At 41.2% G+C, this 21741-nt stretch overlaps 2 protein-coding genes across 2 annotated transcripts in view; both read right to left on the reverse strand.

Annotated features, from left to right (window-relative positions):
- Positions 1-13213, reverse strand: part of LOC124273124 (inverted formin-2-like) — a 70543-nt gene extending 57330 nt beyond the window's left edge. The window contains 2 exon segments of the mRNA XM_046708372.1: positions 11881-12868; positions 13029-13213. Coding sequence (XP_046564328.1) covers positions 11881-12856 — 976 coding nt within the window. The 5' untranslated portion in view covers positions 12857-12868; positions 13029-13213.
- A 1074-nt stretch (positions 13214-14287) lies between these two features.
- The window catches only part of LOC124287871, a 54745-nt gene continuing 47291 nt past the window's right edge, over positions 14288-21741 (reverse strand). Inside the window, exon 3 of the mRNA XM_046724387.1 lies at positions 14288-15154. Coding sequence (XP_046580343.1) covers positions 14288-15154 — 867 coding nt within the window. The remainder of the gene's footprint in view (positions 15155-21741) is intronic.

A 21741-nucleotide genomic window follows, 5' to 3' on the forward strand; every position in this document is an offset into this window, starting at 1 on the left:
AATAGTAAGCACACACACAAAACAAAACAATACTCGGCGGGCCAAGTGGTTGTAGCGTTCGCTCGTCACGGAGAAGGCCCGGGTTCGATCCCCTTATGAGTATAATGTTTGAAGCCAAGCTCATTTTTGGTCACCCTCGCCGTGATATTTTGGGGCCATTGCCCATTCACCAATTACGCCAAATGCGTCGCTTTAAATGTAGGTATAGTCAACATCCTCTAAAACGCATAGAGCTCGTACTTCGGATAACTCGATATGGAGTTCGACTTTACTGTTTCGTTGTCGTAATTTCATATTCAGTCATCCATTCTCACAAAAGCGCTGATAAAGCAAAACATTTTTAGGCCATGGAAAAACAACCCATGCTACACACTACACGTGTACACATTATATATGGGCCAGCGTGTCACTTCAAGATACAATCACACATTCCGATATGAAGGGTTGTGTTGAAGTGGTAACTCGGTCACTTCACTACTAAAACACATAGTGCTTGTGACTATAAAGAGAATGCTCAGTGACCTGTGTAAGCGCTATGTACGAGGGTCCCACTGATCTTGTAATTTACGATTGCTCCTGTGAGAATATAATGCCGTAAATGTCACTCTGCTTTCATCTCTGTAGAAGCAGTATGCAAAGTGTCCGGCGAGTTTCACAAGTACACAAATGTACGCCATTGTACGTCCACTATTACGGTAGTCCCAATGTAATGGCGCTGACCTTTTGACTTACTATTTACAGGGTGTAAACATACAAAAGCAATGAACTGTTAGCACAGTAACCACAATTAATGGGGCATTTTATTCAGTTTTATTACAAGGTTACATTCAACGGAACATTGCAGGCTGCCACGTGATGTACCTACCGAGAGTCGTCCAGATAAACGGGTTCTGGGTTTAGGATACAAGGAGAGATCATAACATAATCGGAAATGTGTTTGGGTTTTTTGTTCGTATGTATGTATGTATGTATGTATGTATGTATGTATGTATGTATGTATGTATGTATGTATGTATGTATGTATGTATGTATGTATGTATGTATGTATGTATGTATGTATGTGTGTGTGTGTGTGTGTGTGTGTACGTACGTATGTATGCATGCATGTGCGGTGCACACGTCGTGCGTGCGTATATATGTATGTGTGTATGTATATAGATGTGTATATATACATACGTGTTTTATACATATATATAAAATTATCAAAACTAAATTTTAGTTCATTTTTTGTTTGTTTCAGATCTACTGCGTTTTGAGGTAAGATTTGATAACAGAGCACAAATAATATCTCCCCCTTTTGTACGAATACAGTTAAGTCAAAGGTGAGTGTCAAACAAAACTATCGTAAATACTGATTAATCTATATACTAGTATCTTTCAAGAAGAAGTCTTGCAACAAGAACTATGACGACTTCGGCACCAAACAACAACATTTACACCTGTACAAATTGAATGCATGTGCATACTTAATTTATGCATCAGGTAGACATATAGAGCGCACGTAACCACACGATACACGTGACTGTACTGTACGACTGTTTGCGAAAGGTGTTTGGTTTGTCTTAATGAAGCCGTTCAAAAAAGGTCCACCTTCAAAACCAAGAACCAATATGCACGGGTTAGCGGAAGGATCTCCTTGGACTTATGTCCCTCAACGCTACGTGTAAACACAGCCCTCGCCGAGAGACACAATGTAAAGGTAGGTGAGAACTTCAGACGGGAATATGTACACGAATCACCACAATTACATAACCATTACTTTAAGGAGTGTAGGAGGGTTTTCTTTCACTCCGGCAGATCTATTATTATACGGGGCAGAGAAATTGCTATGACTGTATGTTGTCGTCTGACATCCGGGTAAGTTGAATGTCGATGATGTCTATAACGACTCCCCCACCCCTCCCTCCCAAACCTCCCTCCCGTCCCCAAACCTCAATCCAACCTCCATCTGCTAATATTCAGTCCATGAAAACATTCAAAGCAGTAACTTACTCATTTTGTCAGTCAAAATATATGAACAAACGGAGAAAATGTATCACCTAGAAACGTCACCCAATTTTTCTTCATTTATAATAAATAATTAATATATGTCATTGTTAAAAAGCAGCGAATCTGAATCTACTTGTATACTCCTGGTAACATTCGAAATTATCGCTTTTCGAAAGTAATTTCACACCGAGCGGCTGTTATATTTCACTGAACACAGAAATCCTCTCGCTCATGACAGTAATTTGATTCAGTGGCTGTGCCTCGAGTCCTGCCGTTCGTATTGTGCTCTAAACAAATCTGTGGTTAGCGAATGTTCCCAGGGATTATATTATCACACAATGGAGCTATAATACACCGCATAATCTAAGATGTATCACGATGTGCCCATCAACAATGGACTTCATACATTGCAACCATCCTTGGGATCGAACCAGGGTCTATGTCGTGACAAGCGAACACCTTACCTACTTGGCGACACGAAGTCCGTAGTTAGATAAAAACGTCGATCAATAACTGAAACGGTTAACTTTATGTGAATTCAGTCGTTGAAATCAGGGCACGTTTGTTGGCAACTCTTGTGCAAGAGCTAGAAATGAGGTCCATTTCTATACAGCTCTCAGACCCGGAAATTTCTATCTGACTATGTAAATGTTCTTGAACCATGTTTACTGAGAATGGGTTTGAATATGGGAGACCTTGTACGCCCTTATCAGAAAATCCATCTCGAACCGGCTGTTTCATACTGATGTGTACCAGTATCTCGACTTAAGTCACAAACGAAGGGCTAATGACTTATGCACGTAATAGAGACTGTAACTAAATTCGTATAATTTTTGCATTCAATTGCGTCTTATTAATCTAAAGTTTAATCTAAACTGTTTTGATTTGAGTTTATTATCACGATCATGGGCAATGCAACGTTTTCAACGGTGTTTCTTTATCGACAAAATCGACCATTGCCCCATTAGGTAATTTCTGTTTCAGCACTGTTCAACTCTGGGAAACAGGGGTATTGGCCATCAGAAACCGTTTCGTCGAGAACGCTGTTTGCTTTCTTCAGTGGCTACAAGAACATGATGAATGTTTGCTGAAGCAAGATCTGAAATTTATAGAACGTTGTAAAAATGCCGGCCGCATTTTAAGATAGTCAATTGCTTCACCCGTGGGTGTTTGATGGACACTAAAGGCCCTTTCAATGCCATTTAAGAAATATGACAAAAAAAACCCCTCAGAACTTGAAAGATATTTTTATTAATTAATATTATATTGATGAACGATTCATTACACCTGTGTTTCACTTCCAAAGATTTTACTGATTTCTGTGCAAGTCAGACTGCTGAAAGTGTAAATATTAATAGTAAAACTTATCTCATGGTCTGGTCCATTCACAATGCATCAGATTCAATTCACAAGTCAGTGGTCACAACCCCTTAAAAATCAACCAACCATCGCTTCCTACCGGGTACCCATAGAGGCAAATATCTTTCTAACGCTACCTCAAGTAGAATACACAGGACCAGTACAAAAGCTCTTCCCAACAAGAAAATGCCACATTCACTGCAAGAGCATGTAAATACATTGCTAGTGTTTCAACTGGTTTACGAAGAATGTTTGTTATTTCGTAACATTGTGTATGGAATGATTGCTAAGCTCTCATCTGTTATCGGCTGTTTTTCAGGCATGTCATAGTCAGTAAATTCGAAGTATAAGCGATGTTTGCTATGATGTTTATCCGTGTTTCTAAAGAGCAGCTGTTAACAGTCGATTTCGTGGTAAGAAATAGAGTAGAGTCAAAATGTTTTAGGCCATCATTGTACCTTATTGTCTTAATTCCTGACGTGAACCTAATAAAACATAGCCCTTGAAATGTGAGTTAGTGAGTATGGTTTTACGGCGCTTTTAGCAATATTCCAGGAATATCACGGCGGGGGACACCAGAAATGGGCTTTACACATTGTACCCATGTGGGGAATCGAACCCAGGTCTGCGGTGTGACGAGCGAACGCTTTAACCACTAGGCTACCCCACAGCCCCAACTGACATAGTGGTGACCTGACCTGTAACGTGATACAGCAATATCACGTCATTTTGAAACATCCTTTTCAGTAACCTTTCATAAATGTAGGCAACATACACAAATCAGTTAACAACAGACAATAAACTGGTTGAAACTATCACACCTTCCTGTTGTTAATGTTAGTTGAACTTTACTTTCCTGTGCATAATGTAAGCGAGGGCTTATGTGTTTCGGGCGAATCTGTCCCAGCATATTAGAATTGACCTTGGTAATATGTTTGAAAGGCAGTAAATATAAATACTTTGCCCTGACCGTGATCCCCGAAACCTATGATCGAACCCTGTACGCTGCAGGCAGCATGTTTATGTGTGGGCATGGCGGGGCATTGACGTGAATGAATATATAAGTTTTATTTCCGCGATATAATACATCAGCTATGTATTGCCCCACAGTTTGACTCCTGGGGGTTGCCAGGGCGGACCTGACCCACACAAAATTAAAGTTGCTCATTGGCGTCTCCTTTAGCAGTGAAATGATACCCCGTTTGGATGTTCAACTTCTAATGCTTCACCTTCTAGCGCCTCACCCGCAGCCTGGGTTGTAAACTCCCCAGGGAGTTGAGAATGAAAACAGTCTGTACACTGATCCATCGACCCGTGTCATAAGCGTGTAAAGCGCTAATGGGCAGCCTTGATGGATTGTTTGTTGTTTAACGCCGCACTCAGCAATAGTCCAGCTATACGGCGACGATCTGTAAATAATAGAGTCTGGACCAGATAATCCAGTGATCAACAGCATGAGCATCGATCTACGCAATTGGAATACGATGACATGTGTCAACCAAGTCAGCGAGCCTGACCACCCGATCCCGTTAGTCGCCTCTTACGACAAGTATGTGTTACTGAAGGCTAACTTCTGTTTTGATTGACTCTTTATGTTCTTCCACTTTTTCTCTACCTCTTCTTTAGATCTGGGATGCAGACCAGCGGAGTTGATGGTTGCTGTAATAACCTGTTGAGTTGAATGAAAACTGTCAACCTTTCTTATGATATACATATGTTACTATCTGCTTATGAATTACTATGTCATGACCATAACTTGTTAGAAATCAACTATATGTATTATGATTGTGGACAAATAAGAGGCAGAGCATTTGGGAGAAAGGATATTTTTATAAAATAGGATTTCCTAATTTTTTTATAAAAAGTAGGATTTCCTATTTTTTTAATTTTCCATATATTCTTGAAATCAATTGTTCTAAAGTTGATTACACTTATGATGATAATACCTTTAATAGATATCACTCAAAGCTTTCATATTTAGTCATATATTTATAAACTAGGATTTCCTAAAAAAAATATTAAAAAAGTAGGATTTCCTATTTTTAAATTTTCCATTGTTAGTAAACAAAACACAGGAAATTTTACAAATATTCCTGACACTACATGCTGTAGCCTCATCAAACTATTTATTTGTATGAGGTCATGTTCGCTTAAAAAAACTTTTTCGTTCATACATGTTCCTTTCCTTCGTCGTGTGACCTCGGCTAATCATCACCTACACCTACTACATTTTTCCAGTGTTTGATGCATTTTGGGCTGTTTCATAGGCGTACCAATGTAATTCAGAAAAGAGAACAGAAAATCGTACTTATTCAAAACAAATAAAAACTATGTGTGGCACGTAGTCTAAGACATTTCTGTATTCTTGACTACACCTTGACAGTCGGACCCAATGTTTACATTACCTGCCACGCCTCTTGCCGCTTCGCCGACGTCACGCCCGGACCAAACTTCCCTTCCAACACTCTGGCGTTTGTTTTCACGAGTTCTGTCAAAAGCAGGACCTCGTCTTTAGTCCAATTAGGTTTTCTCTTTTTTATCTCAGACTCCGACATATTTTTCACAATGTATTACCGCGGTATCTCAATGTGTCGTCTGCCGTAAATAGCAAAAGGGAGATCCCAACGAAAGCCATTTTCACACCTTTTTATAAAAGAGTTCCGCCGGAAGTCTAAAAATAACTCGGATTCACCCTAGTGATCACGCGGGTATGCACTACGAAAAAAACTTAGTTTGTCTTTGGAAACTTAGCTAAGTTTCTGACTTAGTAGCTTTATGAATAGCATCTTAAGTCTCAGACTTAGCTAAGTCAGTTTTAAAAAACTTAAGTTTGGACTTAGGAAAAATCTTAGTTTCTTTATGAATACCGCCCAGGGCCTAGATTTTCGAAGCTCTCTTAGCGCTAAGATAGTCGTAAGTGCCATACATTAACAGTAACTTACGACTATCTTAGCGCTAAGAGAGCTTCGAAAATCTAGGCCCAATTCTATAATACTGAGCCAAAGTTTACTTTGACTGGATCTTCACGGGTAGCCTTGATGGAACTCATCGCGATATTTAAACATCATTATCATGAATATCATCATTACTGAGATTTCATCATGGATAATTGAAAAACCCTGATATCAACGAAAATGGACTCTTATTGTCTATGCAATGAACGTTAAAAGATCAAATTTGACATTTCATTTATATTTTTAAAACTAATACTCCATTTGTTACATCGTGTGAATGCATTTGTGCGTAATTATTTACTGATGCCATGGGAATATTGCACAATATTGAATTAACACTTGACATCCAACTACGATTGTCATCCATGGAAAGGAACATTACTACATACAGATATATACTATTCACACTTTGCTAAGGATCAAATCATGCATTCAACAGAAAACTATTATGTGGGGTCAAATTTGGTTTAAATACCTAAGCTTATTGTAAGCATGGATCCTTGGTTTCAGTATGTCATTGCATCTTGTGGATCCCATACCTGCTATTGACATGTATTGTTTATTTGTCAATGACTCTTTCCATAAATTGCAAAATGGTTGATTGGTGCCATGAAAACCATTTTTATGGTTACTCTTGTGTGAAGTGCATAAGGTTAGCTTAGATGACTATTTGCCTAATGAGGGGTTACCTTATTATTATTTATCCAGTTTTAAATGGATACAATTTCAAATTATAAATCTACGTTTAAGTAAAGTTGTAAAGTTTTAAGATCCTTAGCAAAGTGTGAGTAGTATAGTTGCCAAATATTGCGCCAAGTGGGCGAGTGAGTGAGTTTAGGTTTACGCCGTACTCAGTAATATTCCAGCTATATGGCGGCGGTCTGTAAATAATCGAGTCTGGACCAGACAATCCAGTGATCAACAGCATGAGCATCGATCTGCGCAATTGGGAACCGATGACATGTGTCAACCAGGTCAGAGAGCCTGACCACCCGATCCCGTTAGTCGCCTCTTACGACAAGCATGGGTTACTGAAGATCAATATTCTAACCCGGACCTTCACGGGTCTATTGCGCCAAGAGTAAGTGAATGAGTGACTTCGGTTTGGCGCTGTTTTGAACAGTATTCCAGATATATCGGGACCTGTCAGCTTTGAGTGGATGGTAACCCATCAGGTATGCAGGACCATATAGACATTAAGACAGACAGTTGATGTATTTCTTAACACCAGCTATATCAGTGTGATTTCAGGGCACATCTGCTGGATTTGAGAGGTTGGTGAAACTTATCTGCGATTATAGCGCTGACATCAGAAAAACATTATGAACACCGATCTGAGAATCGAACCCACAACCATAGGTTTCTCATACGTCCAGCTATGCACGGCGACGAGTGGGCCACCCTTTCCCCAATGCTAATATGGTTGCTTTCGTTTGAATGTGAGTGAGTGAGTTTAGGTTTACGCCACTTTTAGCCATATTCCAGTAATATCACGGCGGGGGACACCAGAAATGGGCTTCCACATTGCACCTATGTGGTGAATTGAACCCGGGTCTTCGGCGTGGGGAGCGAACACTTTAACCACAAGGCTATCCCAACGCCCTGTTTTCGATTGAAGAAGATGCTCTCATCTGAACACTACCCTGAACACAACCCTGAACACTACCCTGAACACTACCCTGAACACAACCACATAACATGCGCCATGAGCATGCATGAGCGGGTGGACACTGGCGCTTTACAAATATCCACTATTATTAAAACACCGGCGCATCAGGTACCTAGTCTGTCCTGACAGGCATTCTATCATGTTCTGTAGTTAACATCAACACGTCATAATCGAGGAACAATGTCTTCTTACGTCAAAACGTCATTATCGATCCACGTCTTCTGAAGTCAACAAGTTCTAATAGATACGGTTCCTATGATCCTTCTTATGGAATACAGATTACCATTGTGCGAGGATATTACGGACATAAATAGCATACAACATGTTATGCAATTATTGCACGACAGGCTTTGTCCTCGCTTCATTCCCATAGCACAGTCACAATGATCAACGCTTACAAAGACCATTAAGGACTTGATTTGGCATTAGCAGTTATCTTAATAGGGAGATAAACTTTAAGGAATGCCTACATCAGACACGTTTGCTCATATTATTAGTTTACTATTATCATATATTATGGTAATAACGCTTTGGCGAAACATCTTCAAAGGCCAAACGTCCTTTAGTTTTGTCGTATTAAGCTACAGATTAAACAATCTGTGATGACATTCAGACTGTCATGACTACCAGTACCACTGTACGACAACCACTTCATTGTGTGATATTAAAAGCTTACATTCACCAGATGGCAATTCCGTGTTTAATTGGTTCTCTACAAGGCCACGCCCCCCTTTAACTGTCATAATATTTTAAAATCCAAAATAATTTTTAGCGAAGATGTTTACAAATTTTAAAGATATACAAACAAGAACGAATATAACAAACTAAATATCAAACTCACAATTCGAGCCCATTATCACTCTGCAGAGAGAATTTCGTAGACTAACAACTAATCTCTGAAATGAACATATTTTACAGAAAAATGTTCATAGTAAAAAAATATAATATAATGAAAAGGAGCCCTGAGACTTTCTTTATTTTCAGTCGAAATCTAGACTTGCCACATTTTCTAGACTTGCGTGGGCTTTCTTGGTTATATTTGCTTCGGGGTCTGTATGGCAGGCTAAGAATTTCGGTGCCTGAGATGATGAAATAGACATGAATTGCAGCCTACGCCTTGAACGAGCTCTGTCACTGCAGGGTGAAAACAACACACTGGGAAGTTAAACATCACACAACGAGCTCTGATTGCCTTATCAGGGTTATACAACCGTGACTATCCACTGGCTATAAAGAAACAATTATTCTTTTCATAACTATTTTTATGAGACTTATAATGTATTTGAATCTTATAAATCATCATCACATGTTTGGAAGAGTCTGTTTCAAGGCCATATGCTCCAAGGCAAGCAGCTGTCACCGTAACGACAAACGCCTTCATCACAACGCCGCGGCGATTGTAGCTGACAATTGTCTTTCTTACAAAGGTTTGACGAATATAGTTTTTAAAGTCCCAGTAGGATTAACAACGTCTGTGAATAAACATACACGTTACACTGAGGATTTCCTGCAGCGATTGATCAAATTAACATTAAAATATCCACGTTCCTGACAATGTTTGTCAAATATTCGAATATGTCCACAGGCCATGTTTTGACTTAATTTATAACGCCTGCTGTTAATCATACAATGAATACTGGGATCGTATTTTTACCACGAGAATGAAAACGGGTCGTTGTAAGAGTGAGGTTTTACGCCGCCTCAAAATGTATCTTTGTATGTTTCATTGAGCAAGGTTGGACCTTCCAGAATTGTCAACATCAAACCCATTTCAATAATAATGTATTCACGGGATGTTTCCAACCATGTCAAAAGCGTGTGTTGATTAATCCAGTAATATAATGTGCGAGTTTTACGCCGTTTTTAGCAATATTCCAGCAATGTCAAGGCGGGGACACCAGAAATGGGCTTAACACATTGTACCCATGTGGGGAATCGAACCTGGGTCTTCGGCGTGATTAGCGAACGCTTTAACCACTAGGCTACCCCACCGCCCCTCCAGTAATATAGTGATGACACCAGGTGTTTGTGAGACATGCGAGTACTCTACCCCATCGGTGGCACCCATTACACACATGCAAAGACAAGGAAACACAAAAACACACGAGCACATTCAGTGCAAGATAAAGTAGGGAAATATCGGACATAGCTTTGGGCATACCCATGTTAGGAATTAAACCGAGATTTCTGTGTTATGGACGAAAGCTTTAACCATAGGAGCATTACTTCGCTGCGGATATGTATACTTGCGTAACGGAAAATACAGTGAAATTTGTGTTGATATGGACATGAACACTGCCTCGTTCGAGATCCGTGCTCACATATGAATTAATCCTGGGAACTCTACACATGATATAAAAATATCATACTGAGGTCGTGCAATGCTAATTTATTTCCATGTTAAAAACAGATTTAACTTCAGCCATATCACAGGAGCTGTGCCGTTCTGCTCCGAGAAAACCAGAGTGAACAGTGTTCTATGACGACGTGTCGTCTAAGCGTGAGAGGAAAGCATGTAGTGTTGCATTCCGAATAAGTCACACGATAGGTTTACAAGGAAATAAGTCTATTAATGAGCACCCATTCATACAATTTTGGCACACTTGCCCATGACACTATTGATTATGTTAGTTGTTCTGAATTTTCAATTTCCGTACTTTTAAAAATCCCCAACAGTTTGACATTTTGATGACATTGAGTGCTGACATGATATATATTAAAGGAACAATCTCAGACAATGTCAATATATAACTAAATCAGTTCTAGACATCACTGGCGTCATGATGGCTGTAGATGTACGTCCTCGTGACAATACTATTTGTGTCTTTCACTTAAAGGACTGCACGTTTGCTATATCAAGGTAGTCTTAGATGTAATTCTGTTTATGTGCAATACTCTTTCACCTCACGCAGTAAAGGCGTACTGATATAATGATACCGCCAGAAGTACGTCTTCGTGACGGTTATGTTTCGTATCCTTTCACCATAAAGGTAACATGTTACTGATATCATGATAGCAACTGATGTACGTCAAAGTGCCAGCAATGACACTGGCGATGTATTCAGGTAATGTGAATGTCATTTGACAATCAATATACGTCTTCATGACACAGTATGGTTTGCTTGGGTTTTGGGTTTTTTCATGGATACAGATATCACGAATACAGACGTATCGTGTCGACGATATTGATTCACGATAAGTTGCTTTCAACCTAATAATAGGTGAGGTGAAATGGGGTTTAACGTTGCACTCGAGAACATTTCGCTCATGTGATGACGTACATGCGTGTGTATGTGTGGCTGCTTGTACTAGCCCCGACTGGTTAAATAGCTAGCCCACTGAGATACCATGCAGCAGTGAAGCATGTATACCCCACTCAGACACATTATCCTGACTCCGAGCCGACCAGACTTTGTTATACCCATTAATGTTGAGTGCCAGGCAGGGACCAACAAGTACCATATTTTAACGTCTTTTGGTATGACGTGGCCAGGGATCGAACCCGCGACCTTCCGCTCTCCGGGCAGACGCTCTAACCACTACACCACGGAGGTGGTCTGAAGTAAAATGAACGTCATGCCATGGCACACGATGTACGTCCTCATGACGACAGATTGGTTTGCTGTTGTTTTTAGTCATTTGCATGATCAATATCATGGATACAGATGTATTGTATCGCCCATGCGATTCACGACGTTTTCACAAGTTGACGTCACCCCAATAATAGATGAACGCCACCATGACGACAAGGGGTCGTTTTCGCTTTGCGTACCACGCATCACATGTATCCAGTACGTTTTCATGATAATAGTCGTGGGGTTTTGGCCTTGCACCACATAACGATACCGTCAAAGTAACGTCTCCATGACGGCACTACGATTCATCAAGAAAAAATATACTTTTTCTTACCTTTGACGAGTCTGTTGACGTAATCTGGATGTTGGACCAGGCATTCCAAGCCCAGTTTGGAGTTCATCACCACTTTGATACAAGCCACACATTCAAGGAGAAGCAGGGCATCAGACAGCTGGGTTACCCGTTTACTTCCAAGGGTGTCCACACAGTCCAGCAGTGCGTCCAGACCTTTGGCGTCCAGGAATCCTTGCATCCATTCTTTCCCACTGGACTTTACCTTCTTCTTCAAAGCACCGAACGTGTTCACAGACGGTAGTTTTAACACACTCACACAAATCTCAGGATCACACTGCTCCAAATCAATATTCATCAACGTCGCGCTTATTTTTCGACGAAGTATGTGTTTAATTCCCTTTTTAGGCTTTTGATTTTCTTTTTCAGATCCTGTTCCATGTTCCGAATCAACAGAGCTCTCACTGTACATTTCGTTCAGTAACAAACTCGCTTCTTTCTCCGATATGGTCTCCAAGTGACTCAAGCTTGAGGTTTGGGAGTCGCCAGAGTCGGTCAATTCACTTTCTTTCGAGCCTGTCTGTGCAAATTTAGTATCCGCGCCCTCACGTTTGCTGTCGCCTGAAGCTTGTGATGCAAGCAAAGTCACATTGTCGTCTCCACAAGACGGCGAACTGTTTAACTTAGCCATATCACTACCTTTCAGTGTTTCCTCCTCTCGCACGTGAGATTCAACGCTGGACTTGTTGGTATGGATCGTGTCGTCTGCTACTGAGGCGTCCGCCATGTCTTCTGAGTGCGCGTGACGGTCACGGCTGAGTAGCACAGCTTGATCCGTCGCTCTGTTATTTATAGTTTGTTTCACGGAACTAACCTCGGCATGTTTCGTCTCATCCTCTCTGTCTTTCCTTCCTTTCTTTTTCCTCCCAGATTTGGGGCTCTTTTTGTCTTTTTCTCTGGGAGCCGAGCGACGGGACCCCCACACCAAGTTGGACACCCGTCTGAACAGGCTCGACATGTTGGACCAAACCTGAAACAATATTACGTTTAAATGACACATTTTTTTTCCATATAGGAAAATTATCAGCATTGTCATCCATCGTCCAAACATCAGATAAAACCAACTCAGGCATTCATGTTGTGCTAAGCAGACTGGCCATGACGATGGAATTTCAGCTATGACTACTCACCTTAGGGTATTATAACCTCCTATTAACCTTCATACATTCACACTTTCACCAGGTCGTCTGTTCCCAAATATGTTCAATATTCATCAACGACTGATCACGCAATTAATCCAACTTCTGTGAATAACACGTTGAAGTTTTGTTGACCTGTCGCCTCCTGTTTACCCTGAATATACCACGAGGAGTGTATTTCCAGGTCGACCCAGTTCGTCGCACACCCATCCCGATAACACTATCCCAGATAGCCCGCCCTCACATAAGCACTTACCCGTTATTGTCGTCTGCTACCCACGTTGACATAACATTTCCTGTTTTCATATTTATGAAAGAAGTGTTTGGATGTGTCGTCTGCTCGTAGGTAGATTGCGTCGTTATGTCGGAATACTTATTAAATTGATAATGTGTGTGGATATGCAATTCATAGCTGTTAGAATTTAATTAAATATACTCATGCCAATAATGGTTGTCACCCCTTCAAATTTTTTTTATTGGAGAGGGTAGGGGGTTGGGGTGGGGAGGTGGGTGACAACCATTATTGGCATGAGTATATGAGGTCGAGTTAAGGTGTGGATATCAGTGAACGTCACTGGGAATAACTTGTGTTTCAGTCGCTTCATTTCCGCATGTAGGTATATGGTGACTCACTGGCTATCACTAAACACTACACAGGGCGGATACAGCTTTTAGAGAAAGGGGGTACATACTATTGAGAAAAGGGAGGGTGCACACTTCATTTTCACCCGAGTTTCAATGGTCATTTAATAAACTTTTCAGGATAAAAAAAAGGTGCGCACCCCACCCCACCCCACCCTCTGGATCCGTCTATGCAACAACACTGTGTAGGGCTTAAACAGTTTCAAATATTTGCCGGGCCATTTCATACAAGCTACAAGGACGTTGTTATGGAGACGACGAGGTTGGAACTGTCTTTAGCTGTAACTGTAATTTGGAGAGTATGTGACGATACGACTGTAATGAATTGCAGGGTAGCTCGCCGCTGCATGTTAATTTGTGGGGAATCGAACCCGGGTCTTCGGCGTGAGGAGGGAACGCATTAACCACTTGGCTACCTCACCGCCCCACATAATTATGTAGATATACGTGATTTTGAAAGATACCCCGCAATTTCTTTTTCTTACCTTTGACGAGTCTGTTGACGTAATCTGGATGTTGGACCAGGCATTCCAAGCCCAGTTTGGAGTTCATCACCACTTTGATACAAGCCACACATTCAAGGAGAAGCAGGGCATCAGACAGCTGGGTTACCCGTTTACTTCCAAGGGTGTCCACACAGTCCAGCAGTGCGTCAGACCTTTGGCGTCCAGGAATCCTTGCATCCATTCTTTCCCACTGGACTTTACCTTCTTCTTCAAAGCACCGAACGTGTTCACAGACGGTAGTTTTAACACACTCCACACACAAATCTCAGGATCACACTGCTCCAAATCAATATTCATCAACGTCGCGCTTATTTTTCGACGAAGTATGTGTTTAATTCCCTTTTTAGGCTTTTGATTTTCTTTTTCAGATCCTGTTCCATGTTCCGAATCAACAGAGCTCTCACTGTACATTTCGTTCAGTAACAAACTCGCTTCTTTCTCCGATATGGTCTCCAAGTGACTCAAGCTTGAGGTTTGGGAGTCGCCAGAGTCGGTCAATTCACTTTCTTTCGAGCCTGTCTGTGCAAATTTAGTATCCGCGCCCTCACGTTTGCTGTCGCCTGAAGCTTGTGATGCAAGCAAAGTCACATTGTCGTCTCCACAAGACGGCGAACTGTTTAACTTAGCCATATCACTACCTTTCAGTGTTTCCTCCTCTCGCACGTGAGATTCAACGCTGGACTTGTTGGTATGGATCGTGTCGTCTGCTACTGAGGCGTCCGCCATGTCTTCTGAGTGCGCGTGACGGTCACGGCTGAGTAGCACAGCTTGATCCGTCGCTCTGTTATTTATAGTTTGTTTCACGGAACTAACCTCGGCATGTTTCGTCTCATCCTCTCTGTCTTTCCTTCCTTTCTTTTTCCTCCCAGATTTGGGGCTCTTTTTGTCTTTTTCTCTGGGAGCCGAGCGACGGGACCCCCACACCAAGTTGGACACCCGTCTGAACAGGCTCGACATGTTGGACCAAACCTGAAACAATATTACGTTTAAATGTCACATTTTTTCCATATAGGAAAATTATCAGCATTGTCATCCATCGTCCAAACATCAGATAAAACCAACTCAGGCATTCATGTTGTGCTAAGCAGACTGGCCATGACGATGGAATTTCAGCTATGACTACTCACCTTGGGGTATTATAACCTCCTATTAACCTTCATACATTCACACTTTCACCAGGTCGTCTGTTCCCAAATATGTTCAATATTCATCAACGACTGATCACGCAATTAATCCAACTTCTGTGAATAACACGTTGAAGTTTTGTTGACCTGTCGCCTCCTGTTTACCCTGAATATACCACGAGGAGTGTATTTCAGGTCGACCCAGTTCGTCGCACACCCATCTCGATAACACTATCCCAGATAGCCCGCCCTCACATATGCACTTACCCGTTATTGTCGTCTGCTACCCACGTTGACATAACATTTCCTGTTTTCATATTTATGAAAGAAGTGTTTGGATGTGTCGTCTGCTCGTAGGTAGATTGCGTCGTTATGTCGGAATACTTATTAAATTGATAATGTGTGTGGATATGCAATTCATAGCTGTTAGAATTTAATTAAATATACTCAAGCCAATAATGGTTGTCACCCCCTTCAATTTTTTTTTTATTGGAGAGGGTAGGGGGTTGGGGTGGGGAGGTGGGTGACAACCATTATTGGCATGAGTATATGAGGTCGAGTTAAGGTGTGGATATCAGTGAACGTCACTGGGAATAACTTGTGTTTCAGTCGCTTCATTTCCGCATGTAGGTATATGGTGACTCACTGGCTATCACTAAACACTACACAGGGGCGGATACAGCTTTTAGAGAAAGGGGGGTACATACTATTGAGAAAAGGGAGGGTGCACACTTCATTTTCACCCGAGTTTCAATGGTCATTTAATAAACTTTCAGGACAAAAGGGGGGTGCGCACCCCACCCCCCCCACCTCTGGATCCGTCTATGCAACAACACTGTGTAGGGCTTAAACAGTTTCAAATATTTGCCGGGCCATTTCATACAAGCTACAAGGACGTTGTTATGGAGACGACGAGGTTGGAACTGTCTTTAGCTGTAACTGTAATTTGGACAGTATGTGACGATACGACTGTAACGAATTGCAGGGGTAGCTCGCCGCTGCATGTTAATTTGTGGGGAATCGAACCCGGGTCTTCGGCGTGAGGAGGGAACGCATTAACCACTTGGCTACCTCACCGCCCCACATAATTATGTAGATATACGTGATTTTGAAAGATACCCCGCAATTTACCAGTATTTTCCATTGTGATATGTAGCCATAAGTATTTCATACAGTGGTGTACGGTATGAATAAAATACTTGGACATGTCAGCTATGTACAAATGTGAAATCTAATTCAATGGCAAACGTAATTCTACATTTGTAACGAGTAGGCTACCTTTAAGAGACATTATAAGGCAATGGTCACAAACAAGCTGTTGAGACTAAATCACGTGTTGTTTGTACGAAAGATACCATGCGAAGCATTCTGTACATAGCTATATTTGTATGTTGATGACGGTTGTTCTCCATCAAAAACCTGCATATCAGGTTTAACGTGTAACATGGTCTCGCAGAGTGTGGTCTCATAATAATAAGGTTTGAAAACGACCCCACGTACTACAGACTATAGTATTTATGGGGCGGTGGGTAGCCTAGTGGTTAAAGCATTCGCTCCTCACGCTGAAGACTCGGGTTCGATTCCCCATATGGGTACAATGTGTGAAGCCCATTTCTGGAGTTCCCCGCCGTGATATTGCTGGAATATTGCTAAGGGCGGCGGTAACCAAACTCAGTCGGTCAGTCAGTAATAATGTTAACAAGGATTGTCACTAAGGTGACATAATCCCCCGCCGCAAATTATCAAATCAAACTTATAAAGTAATGAAAGTTTAAGTTAAATGTCAACAAACACATGACCAGTCAACCTCTCTTGATATCTTGCTCTTTAGGTGTTCAAACACGCACATATTTTCAAGACTGACTTTGACCTTGACATGAATGTCATAGTGTATGAAATATGCAAAAATAGTTCTAAAGAAATTGCTTAGTGAAAAAACATTCAAGGGAAGTCTTCAAAGTCTATGAAGAAAATCCAGTGAACCGTTCTTGAAATATCTTGCTTACAATTCAGGTTAACATGCTGAAATCTTCAAAGTGTTATAGTGACCCTGAAAATTATGTGAAGGTCACCAAACTGGGCCTTCCCTGGATGAAGCTTGGTGTCAAATATAAAGAAAATCCAGTCAATAGTTTTTTGCGATATCTTGCTGACTATCTTAACATGCAATTTAATATGCTGAAATCTATAAAGTGTCTCTGTGATCTAGAAAATTAAGTGAAGGTCACCAAAATAGACTGGGCCCTGCCCCTTCCCTCGATAAAGCTTGGTTTCAAATATGAAGAAAATCCAGTGAACGGTTCTTGATATAGCTTAACATGCAGGTTTACATGCTGAAATCTTCAAAGTGTCGCCATGACCTTAACAATTATGTGAAGGTCACCAAAATCGACTGGGCCGTGCGCCTTCTCTAGATAAAGCTTGGTATTGAATATGAAGAAAATCCAGTGAACGGTTCGATAGCTTAACATGCAGGTAAAACGTAAAAGTCCCCGTGACCTTGAAAAAGAAGGTCAAGGTCACCAAACCTGACTTGGGCCTTTCTTATACTGTGATGAACCTAGGTACCAAATATGAAAAGAATTTAGTGAACTGACTGAGTTTAGTTTTACGCCGCTTTTAGCAATATTCCAGCAATATCACGGCGGGGGACACCAGAAATGGGCTTAACACATTATGCCCATGTGGGGAATCGAACCCGGGTCTTCGGCGTGACGAGCCAACGCTTTAACCACTAGGCTACCCCACCGCCCCAGAATTTAGTGAAAGGTTCTTAAGATATTCCAATTCGTACGTACGTACGGACGGACGGAGCCTAATACTATATCCCCCGCTTCGCGCTAAACGCGCGGCGGGGGATAATTATGCTCGTACCTGTTTAAACTGTTATGGGGGGCGGTGACTAAAACTGATTCGAAAATGTCGCGACAGCTGTAATATTACACCCACTAACCTACCCATAAACCCGCCTTCCAACTCAATCCTCCACCTGCCTTCCCGCTCATGCGCAGTCACCCACCCAGAGTAAGTAAGTTTGGTTTTACGCCACTTTCAGCAATATTCCAGTAATATCACGGCGGGGGACACCAGAATGGGCTTCACACATTGAACTCATGTGTGGAATCGAACCCGGGCCTTCGGCGTGACGAGCGAACGCTTTAACCACTAGGCTACCCCACCGCCCCTCCACCCACCCAGGACCCACTTACACACCCGCAATACCACCCATCCGTCTACCGACTCACTCTCCCTTGGGTTATTCGTCACACTTACAAGTGCGACACAGAAATGCACTCACAAGGATAACCATCATCTTATTTAGTTACTGCTACAGACAACGATGGGGACTCTGATAATGATAATGATGTCGGTATGATGTCAGGTAAATAATAGGTGTATCACATGGGCAATCACGGTTGACACATATTCGGCTGACACTGACAGTGGCGGATCAAGTGTGTGTGTGTGTGTGTGTGTGTGCGTGTGTGTGTGTGTGTGTGTGTGTGTGTGCGTGTGCGTGCGCGCGCGCGCGTGTTTTGTGTTTGTGTGGTGGGGTTTCCAAGGTGTTCGAACCCCTCATTTTGGTAACCCCCTGGAACACACACATACCCCACCCACCCCCATTCAAAATTCCTGCATCCGCCCGAGACTGACACTAACATTATTAAATGTTTCCTCGTTCGGTTTGAACAATTTACATTTTACCTTACTAGGAAATAAATTAAACGAGAAATAAATAAACAATTCATCGAAATAAATGAATAAAGGAAGTTACGAAGTATACATGTTCCGTGTTGTTTAAGTATGAATGTCGTAGAGAATCTTGATTGATAGTCATCGAAGTGTTCTTACAACTGTCTCTGAGCATTCTGAAGCGTTGAGTCAGGCGACATTCATTTGACTTCCTGTACAGTTTTTCCTCTGTCGTAATTAAGTTAAAGTAAATACTCCATTGTCTTGATATACCGTCTGAAAAGGGCCGAGGCATCGGCAAGTATACCAGTACAAGCAAGTGATTCAAAATCGATCAGTTTTTATGTCAGCACAAACATTAAAATGAGACTCGTCTAAAATCATCAACAGCGGACTTATAATGACGTCATACAATTCACGCACGTACTATTTATAACAGTTATTCCTAACTAACATATTACTGAAGCTGTATAGCGACATATATGCATGCATGTGCGTGCGTGCATGCGTGCGTGCTTCTAACAGTCCGGTCTAATGTCTGTTTTATTATGACACCGATGTATTTGTTTGTTTATTCCTTAACCGGTCTGTTAATCATCTGGACCAGACAATCCGGTGATGAACATCGTGAGCATCGATCTACGCAATTTGGGTACGATGACATGTGTCAACCAAGTCAGCGAGCCTGACCACCCGATCCCGTTAGTCGCCTCTTACGACAAGCATGGGTTACTGAAGACCAATTCCAACCCGGATCTTCACGGGCACACCTTACTACAAGGATATAGAACAGAAAAGTGAAAAGACGAATAATTTACAGAACTTTATAAAAATACAAACGAAACATCCTAATACTTATCTCTGCATAATACTTATAATTAGACAATTATCGACGATACAAATAAACAATGCCTTACAGAATGGTATATGATATGCGCCCGAAGAATCCGTTAGAAGTTTAAACATTAACGGCGAGTGTGATCCCCTCGCAAACTTCATCAGAAAATCAGATCGTATCTTCCACTAAGGTAACAAAAGCAGCTTGTTTAAAGGACAATCTACAGATGAGAATTACTCTTCGATTGGATAAGCTTTAAACGAGGCCAACAATAAATATTATCACACGATACTGCCAGTGTACATTTGACGCCTTGATCCTTCGCACAGGAAACTATTCACATGGGGAAACAAAGAAGGGCCTTCGAGCGTTGTAGACTGTTTAAAATCGAACCTAAGTCATCGGCGTGACGATCTCACGCTTTAACCGCTTGGCTACCACGTATTATAGCGTTAAGTCGTATTTAATCGCTTATTTTTTAAGAGATAAAAGTGCACCATACCAATGATGTTGTTTGTGCATAAATATTAGTCTGTCGATCTGGTAAGATTTGTTTGTTTGTTTGTTTATTTGTTGCTTGTTTGTTTGTTTGTTGCTGTTTGTTGTTAAGCAAGACCCCATCCGTGTAGTGGGGCCACGAAATTAATTGAATCTGGACCTGACCAATCCTTGAATACAACGTTGTCAGGGTATGATAACACGTGATCAACGTAAACTAAGTAAAACACCGTAGCAGTCTGACTCATGCAGTTGATCACTGGATTGTCTGGCCCAGTATCGATTATTTAAAGACCGATACCATATGGCTGGAATATTGCTGAGTGCGACGTTAAACAATAAACAAACATATGTTATCGGAACCTTTTCTTGATTCTAATTGATCTACTTTAGAATATAACCGAGTTTCTGTCTCAAATTTATATTATATTTGGTTTCTCTTGGCCAGACATGACTTAATATTGTTAGTGACTCGGATCACTATTGTTTTGCAGGTGTCGTTAATCGTCAGCGCTCCTGGTTTCAACTTCAAGGTGAATTTTTAAACTTTTTAGGTATATTTTACCGAACCTAAGGTTAATCGATCGAAGCTCTTTAAATGTAAGTTAAGAGGTTATTGCGACCTCCCAAATTGAGTTTAAACATCACCGCCAGATGTCGCTCTCAACGTCACCTGGCGTCACTACTCCAAATACAGGGATCGGTAATCGATGCTAACAGGGACTTAAAGGATGAAAGGCGATTTGTTTACATTTTCAAATAATCCATGTAAGATTTAAAGCTTTATAAATAATGGTAACAGATGATAGCATTACTGAAAGTTATCATAAAAAATATTACAGAAATGTAATGTCACGTTTTGAACATTTACCATAGTTCGGTTTTCTATCTTCGTTGTTAAAACTGAATAAAAAGACAAAGGACAAATGTAATCAAATTACCATTTCTTCATTTCGGGCGTCATCAGAAAACATAGAAAATACATGTTCATTACACGAAGCGCAAAAAGAATCTTCACTGACAAAAGTGATAGAGTAAGTCATTCTACTGACACGTCGAGGAACATTTGCCCATGGTTACAACACAGCGTCTCCCTCGGTGTAACTCCCCTGTCAATATCACTACGTGTATCTATAACACAAGACCTTTCCTGATCCCCTGCTATGTACGTAATTCATTAATGTGTTTCCTGAAACTTTTCCTTTCAATCCGAAGCTGACAACATCGACGTATAAATCAGTGCTAAAAGGTCCGTCCTGAGAGTAATCACATTTCGGTATTGATTTATGGTCTAAGGGAGTTAACCCTTGTTGACCCAATGAAGATTATGTTTGCTTCATTTTATACGACTACTTACAGGGTAAGAGTTGACTCCAGCAAAGTCAAGGTGATTGTACCAATTT

Source organism: Haliotis rubra, unplaced genomic scaffold (genome assembly GCF_003918875.1).
Source record: "Haliotis rubra isolate DU_JTF1 unplaced genomic scaffold, ASM391887v1 Scf1, whole genome shotgun sequence".
In the NCBI taxonomy this organism is placed as follows: Eukaryota; Metazoa; Mollusca; class Gastropoda; order Lepetellida; family Haliotidae; genus Haliotis; species Haliotis rubra.